General features: G+C 38.8%; 1 protein-coding gene across 1 annotated transcript in view; it reads right to left on the minus strand.

Annotated features, from left to right (window-relative positions):
* Positions 1-3,242: 3,242 nt before the first annotated feature.
* The window catches only part of CASP6 (caspase 6), a 14,324-nt gene continuing 9,411 nt past the window's right edge, over positions 3,243-8,155 (minus strand). The window contains exons 5-6 of the mRNA XM_019635982.1: positions 6,035-6,194; positions 3,243-4,807 (exon numbers count right to left, since the gene is read on the minus strand). Of these exons, the coding sequence (XP_019491527.1) occupies positions 4,569-4,807; positions 6,035-6,194 (399 nt within the window). The 3' untranslated portion in view covers positions 3,243-4,568. The remainder of the gene's footprint in view (positions 4,808-6,034; positions 6,195-8,155) is intronic.

Genomic DNA, 8,155 nt, shown 5'->3' on the forward strand with positions numbered 1-8,155 from the left:
GTCAAATACTATTCTAGGCCCTTTACATATATACTATCTGTAATCCTATAATCCTATGAGGTAGTTATTTTCTAATCCCAATTTAATAATAAGGAAACTGAGGCTTAGAGAGATTAATTTGCCCCAGTGCACATAGCTAGAAGATTTAAGCATCTACTCATAGTAGGTCATAAATCTTTGTAATTTATGACTAATGGTATTTAATCTATTATCCAGGATTTCACTGTTTCACTCTTTGACACGGGTAATGATGACACCCTGACATCAGAGATTTGTTTAAAACAAATAGCCCTCAATGTTTTCAGGGCATATCTTTTAGTCAAATCAGATTCAGACTTCCTGCACCTTCATTAGAAAAACACACAGTGATCACTTGCATTTGTATCAGTATCTCTGGAACATGGAGATTCTGAATTAGCAATAATTAGGATTTTATTACTAAGCTATGAATATTCACTAATATATTTTTATAATGAATATTACCACGTTAAGTATTACGACAACTGAAAAGGGTTCCCGACCCAATTCCAGTGCGCGCATGCGTGCGTGCGTGTAGGCTTCCTCACACCAAAAAGCAATTCTCTGAAGCTAGCATGGTGTCTGAGAATTCAGCTCAGTTCGCAGACTATCTACCCAGAGATAGAATGAGAGCATGAAACTCTGCAGGTGAGTCCTACAAGACTGCCTTTCACTTCAGATGCCAGCCGCAAGCCCAGGTTGTCACCTGTGCTTCTGACCAACCAGTTATAAATCAGAGGTTCCTGCAGACCCTTCCTCAGGTTACATTAATTTGCTAGAGCTGCTCACAGAACTCAGGAAAACCTGGTTACTCACTAAATTACTGATGATTTATTACACAGAATATTAAAGAATACGAATCAACAGCCAGATGAAGAGCTATATATAGGGCAAGATCCCAACAAAGGAACTCTGTCCTTGTGAGTTTGGGGCCCAGCATGGTGGCACAGGGGAGTTCTACCCCAACATGGAAGCTCCCCAAAAGCCAACTAGCTGTCCTGCTGGGTTTGTATGGAGGCTCCATTCCATCGTCATAATTGACTGAGTCATTGGCCATTGAACTCAATCTCCATCCGCTCCCCCCTCCCAGGAGGTCAGAGGTGGGACTGAAAGCCTCAAATCTCTAATCACATGGTTCTCCTGGCAGCTATCTGCCACCCTTGGGTGGGATCTAGAACTCATCCACTGACACAACAAAAGATGCCTTTATCAATTTCTACACTTAGAAAATTCCAAGTGTTCTGGGAGCTGTGAGGGTGAAGACCAACTAAATATAACTTTCAATGTTGCAATAAGCCCTTAGGACATGCTCTGCCTTTGACTCTATTCCCAAGAAGAGACAAGACCATCAATACAATAAAAATGAAGAGAAACCAGTTGGGAAAGGTGGGCCTTGCCCTTTGGGTGGAATTTGGAAAGAAGGAGGGCTTTTTAGTTAAGGAGAATATAACGGGGTGGACGGAGTCCTGAAGCAGGTTTTGGCTGCATATTGGTGGGATATTTCTCTAACTAGAGCAGAGGGCACACAATAAAAAGTAGATTTCTTAAAACAAAGTGGAACTGGGAGGATGGGGTCAGATAATAGAAGCAGGATTCTAAATTTAACATAGAAAAGAATAAATCCAGTGTGGGATAGAAAAATGTAGGCTTTGGGGTTGGGCAGATTCTGCCACTTACTGTTGTAGTTGGAGGTACTAAGCAATTAAATGACAAGCTCAGGGGAGGCCAGCACGGCAGGCCTTACAAACTCAGAGACTGAAATTAACCAGAGGATGGTCTAAACATCAAAATTCCTAAGTAAAAGTGGGTCATGGCAGGCAGTCACATTCTGAGCTTGTAGCTTTCTTGACAAAGTTCAATCTTTATCTTAAGTAAGGCTGTCTATTGTGTTTTTACTTCTAAGATAACATACCCTTGGAAGGTCAGTAATCCCTCTTCACCCCACCAGTCAGGGTACAACACACTAAGACCACAGAACCCCACTATCATCTTGTTCCCCAAATACCAGCTCTAGGTGCTATGTTTATTATTATCATGTACTCACCAATGTAAAAGAAGTGTCTCTCAATTTTACTTTCTATCCAATATGAGATTCCTCCACCCCAACCCTTTGCTTTTTCCCACTTCCTTAATCTATCAACAATGGATTTCATGTAACCCTCCTTATTCTAACGTATAAAATAAGCTGCAAAACTGCTGTTCTGCAGAGCATTTTCTTAATCTGAGATTTTGCTTCCTAGCAATTGTTGTCAGTTTGGCTCAAATAAACGCATTAAAATTCTCTACAGGTTTTGATGTTTTTTTTACATTGACACCATTGACCTTAATGAGAATAAAGTGAGATAAAGTATTTTGAACATGCCTAACCCAAGGCAGATACCCTACAAATGTCACATCTGAATGTAAGTCCAGGAGAATAGGGATTGCTGTTTGCTTTGTTCATTGATGCATCCCTCCCAGTGCCAAGAATAATGCCTGATCCATGCTAGGTACCCAAGAAAGACGGGAAAAGCCCGTGGTATTTTCAGCTATAGTGCTGGGGAGAGTCTAGACTTAGAAAGTGGAAAGGATGGCTTCCTAATTCTTGCAGTCTAAAGGAAATTCAGGAAAATGGGGTGGACTAGAGCAGGAGTTGGCAAACTAATACCTGTACCTGTCTCTGTAAATAGTTTTATTGAAACACAACTATGCTCATTTATGTATTGACTCTGTAGCAGCAGTGTTTAGTTGGAATAGACAGTGTGGCCTGCAAAGCCTAACATATTTACTCTGGCTCTTTACAGAAAAATTTTGCTGACCCTGAACAAGAATATGAAAAACAATTATCAAAGAATAATTCTGTATTTTTAAGACTTAAAAAAATTAGCCATGTGAAAAATGAATTAATTTTTAGTAAAGATAGCTTCCTTTGATTTGTATCTTCTTTACAAAGGAAAATAAAGTTTAATTCTTATTCATCAGAGGAGCTCTGTGTAAGTCATATTGTACTTTATGATAGGTGAAACTGACTTCTGAGTACTGAGGGGACAACAGCTCAGCGATAATAGGCAGGACACTCTAACCTTTTTAATATTTAAAATGTAGTTTCTCCAAATAGCACATCATTTATGTTAAAACTTTATAATTATTTAAAAACATAAACAGCGTATGATCTTTCTATTCACATTCCAAGTTTTAAGTCTATAGGGATTAGAACCAAAATTAAAGGAATCCAAACACATTACATGTTAATTTTATTACAAAAGGATTGTTTTATTCTGAGACAACTGTTTCATACAGGATTCAGTTGTATCCCCATTGCTTCCACAGCCTCAGATTTGATGGCAATTTGATGTCCAGGTATGTAGGTGCCAATGTCACTGCATCTGAACAAAAAGATGTATTCAAATAAACCCTTTGGTCACATTCAAGGAAAAAACTGTGTTTTGTTTGTTTTGTTTTAGAGCTTTTTAATAACACCAAGCTTATTTCTCTTAGATAACCAGAATTGAATAATCTTTGCCTAGAAGGCCAGCCAATGTTCATCAGGTGAACAGAGGAGCGTTTTGTAGTCATTAGCTCTTGAAAAGAGAGGCACGGGAATGGCAACACCTGTGGTAAGGAATTAAAGGAAGTAAAACGTCCAACTGACAGTGAAGCCCCTTATCATGACCACAAAACAAGGTTATGAATATCCCATCAACCGCAGCACATAGTTGGCATGCTTTTTGAACTGCAGCTGAAATAATATATGCAAACTATTGCTTTTGAAATAGGAACTCACAAGTTCAGTTACCAAAAGCCCAAACATGTAACCATCTTCAGCCTCTGGCAGGTTATTAACAAAACAGTATAACTCAAATTTTGTATATCATATTAGTAAGAACTGAACCTTAAAAGTAACATCTGTCCCATTAACACAATGGTCTATGAGTGGGAATGATGACTGCTGGACAATGTATAGCAACTTAACATGGAAGATATTGAAAGGATCTAATTTTGCAAATGTTTAGCCTATAGTGACTAAGAATTGACTGTTCTATATTTCTTCCTCAGAATGCCATATAATAGTTCTTAAAGGGTCACTTAAGTGAGAGTTAAAGTCCTATACAAAAAGGGATAATTCATTTGTAGATGAATTTATATGACCAACTAAAAACAAGTCTAAAATTACATAAATGAATAAAAATGCTAATTAGAAAAATTTGGTAAAACATGAATTTCAAATACGTGAAGGGAAAACAACTAATTCTTGAGTTTTAAAAACATTATAAACTTTTATTAAAAATATTCATCAAATACAAGTTAAACCAACCAGATATTTTGAATAACCTTACAACTTATAAAAATCGAGTACTACAAATGCTTGGGGATTTTTATTTATAGTAATTCTCTGAGGATTTCATTTCTACATCTATCAAACCCCTTCACTGTGTCCAATATGAACTATTTAAAGGTTCTCATTCAACCTTAAAACATTTTAAATCGCTGTACCATAAGCTTCAATCTAGTGATAATTATATAAAAAGAAGGGAAATCCATTTTGCATACAAATACATAAACCAGCCCTGTCATTTATATTTTGGAGAGAAGTACAGCTTTTTAGTCAGCATGGAGGCAAAGCAAGGGACCTGCTTCTTTCCAATGGCACTCCTGTCTTGGCAGAAGGCCACTCGGCGCTGGGAAACTTTCCTGTTCACCAGTGTGAGGAGCTCTGTGAACTCTAAGGAGGAGCCGAAGTTTCTGAGCAGCTCACACAAATCTTGAATGTACCACGAGCCATTCACAGTTTCCCGATGAGAGTAATAACCTAAAAAAGACAGGAAAAAGGACACTGAAGTTTTCTGGCTTTCAGTTACTAGGACTGAAAAACACCTTTATAATTCACTGTTACAGAAGTATTAAATTCTCAAAAATCTTTGGGGAAGACTAAATAAGATGTGTCCATGATATAGTTTTTACATGTTTCTCTGTTGACTATGCTTATGTGGGAAAAGCGATTCTATAAGGTTCTGTAAAAATGGGGCTAATTATGAGGTGTGATCAAACAATACGGTGAATGTTTAAATAAAAAAAAAATTATTACAGTGAAAGATACATAGCCATTAATCCCCCTCAAAATACTCCCCCTCGCTTTGAACATACTTATCCCAACGCCACTTTCTGAGCAGTTCTGGAAGTCCTCTTTTGTGAGTGTCTTTACTTCATCCTCCATCGTGACAAGGCTCCATGTCACATATCACTTCTGGTATGGTAATTTCTGTCAAATAACATTACGGTGTGTCCTCATCCACCTTATTCACGGGATCTGGCACCGTATGACTTCTGGCTCTTCCCCCAAAGTCAAAATGACCATGAAAGTTAAACATTTTTAATCGATTTAGGACATCAAGGCAGCCATGACAGCGCAACCAAAGACACTCATGAAAGAGGACTTCCAGAACTGCTTCATAAAGTAGCAAGAATGATGGGATAAGTGTGTTCAAAGCGAGGGGGAGTATTCTGAGGGGAATTTATGGCAATGTGTCTTTCACTGTAATAAATTTTTTAATTTAAACATTCACTGTATTTTTTATCATACCTCGTATATGTAATTTCCTCTATTACCTAAAAGTTCCCAAGATGGTTGTAGCCAGGCAATGATTTTGAGAGACAAGAGAACAGAAAGAAGAAAAACAAATTTACTGCAAAAGAGAACAAATGTCATCAAATACTTGTCAATAAAGCTTCCCATGAATATGACAATGACACTATCACCATCAGTAATTGATAGCAGACTGCTAATAGTCTATATAATTAGACTTGAAGCTTTCAACGTTTGGTTCTCAGGGATGATTTTTTTTATAAGGTATTTTACACTTTCCTGTATCACTTTGTGCTATGTGATCAAAGAAATCCATTCGAGGACTGTGAGCTTCAGGACTATCTAAATCACCATGTCCCAACAGAAAGATATGATCCAGATCAAGCCAAGGTGAAACTTACAGGAACTTAGCCAGGAAAGACAATTCTTTATTTGTATTAAACACAGACGCACCTTCTGCAACAGAGTAACACATGAGGAAGTCTGCTCCAGCAGGCAGTGTGTAAACTGAGGCCGCATCCACCTCGGTGACATTGGCATCCGGCTTGGCTGTCTTATGATCCACTACATCCAAAGGAATGACTGGCACATCGTGCTGGTTTCCCCGACACGCCTACGAGACAATGAGGAAAACCACCTCCTTTACTTACCTATTCTTTTCTTCCCAATGCTTAATGTTTACAGTGGATGCATAGTTCAGTGCACCTTCATGTCAACATCAACAAAAGCCACTATATTAGGCCCTTCCAAAACAAAGCTCTCAGGTTTAGAGCAGACTGAAGCTGACAGTTTTTACCCTACTTACATTTTCTTTTACGTAGTTAATCTTTTTCAAAATTGGCATCCTCATCTATAGACTAAATTATGTTGATTGAAAGGTACGCTATAAAGAAAGCTGTGGTTTAAAAATTCCTTGCTTAACTACATCATAGTGCTAAGAGTCACCCTTTCTTTTAAAAGCTATAGTATTTGCCTAAATGTTTCTATGTAATCAGATAATATGTTCCCAGACTGGGTTTTGTTTGCCTACCTGCTGCCATAAACTGTTAAGGTTCCAAATGACACCACCTGACCTAAGAAGACAAGCTATTCATATGCCTTCTTCCTTCTGCTCGTACTTGAAAGTGAGGTCTCACATTCTTAACCACTAATTCTCACTCACACAAAGGCTAACGTTCATTTCTACTCTTAAATGACTGTGATGGGCTCAATTTTGTTCCTCCTCCCAAAATTTATATGTTGAAGTCCTAACGGCCAGTACCTCAAATGCGACTGTATTTGGAGATTTGGTCTTTAAAGAATTAAGGTAAAATGAGGTCATATGAGTGGGCCCTGATCCACTGTGACGGGTGTCCTTACAGAAGAGATTAGGACCCGGACGCAAAGGAAAGACCATGAAAAGAAAGGGATTAGACAGCCATTCATCGACAAGCCAGAGAGAGAGGCCTAAGTAGAAATGAACTCTGGTAACACCTTGATCTCCGACTTCTCCAGAACTGTAAGAAAATCAATTTCTGTTGTTTGAGCCGTCCAGTCTGTGGACTTTGTTCTGACAGCCCTAATAAACTTAACACAGCGACCTAACAGATTCCGTTTCAGCATTATAAACGCAGCCATCAATTATGAAAGCGTTAAAGAATTATAAACTTGAAAGAGTCCAGAGTGATTTCAAAGTTACCAGATAAACAGAAGACCCCTAATGTCCTATTTTTACAGGGAGATTTTAATCTTATTTAGAAGCTTCAAGCTTATTCAGACCTTACTTTCCACCATCTTCCTAAATATAATGTTGAGCACCTGGAACTTGATGTCATCAATTGCAGTAAGAAAGGAGCCAACCTTTCACTGAGGGCGTGCCATGTGCTAGGCACTGTTCTAAGTGTTTTTCATTTGTCAGTCTGGGTTGTTTTATCCTCACAGTCACCCCATGAAATTTTATCCCCATCTCACAAATAAAAAATCTGAGGCACAGAGAAATAAAATAACTTGGTGAAATATGTTCCTCCTTTGTGACTATCATCCCATAGGAGCCCATTCATTATTACCAATTCTCTTGTCTTTGACAGTGCAGGCCCCTCCCTTTTTCATGAAGCAATCATCTTGTCACTTTTCTCCTTCTCTGGGCCACCCTCCTCAGCATCTTTCCTCTGCTCATTCCTCATTGGTGCCCCTCAGTTCCGTTTCATACTCATTTTTCTGGCTATACTTGACACGGGGAAACCCATCTATCCCGTGGCCCCCGTCACTACCCATCGCCTCGTTACTCCCAAACTTACGTCTCCAGCCCTGGCTGCCTCTCTTAGGTTCTAGACCTGTACCTCCAACTGCATTTCCCAGACACCCCAATGCAGCTGTCCCAACAAGAAGCCAGGGAGTCATCCTTAACTTCTTTTCTTATAGACCCCCAACTCCCTCCCCTTAAGGCTCTAGGTCAGAAAGCAGAATGTGGTCGTTTCCTCCATGCCATTCATGGAAATACAGGAATTCTCTTTTCTGTTCAAAATCTTTATTGATGTACTAGATGACGTTATTCAGGCCAAAAAATATTTTTACCCCTAATACCAATTTGGCGGG

Source organism: Hipposideros armiger, unplaced genomic scaffold, assembly GCF_001890085.2.
Source record: "Hipposideros armiger isolate ML-2016 unplaced genomic scaffold, ASM189008v1 scaffold_26, whole genome shotgun sequence".
Lineage (NCBI taxonomy): Eukaryota > Metazoa > Chordata > Mammalia > Chiroptera > Hipposideridae > Hipposideros > Hipposideros armiger.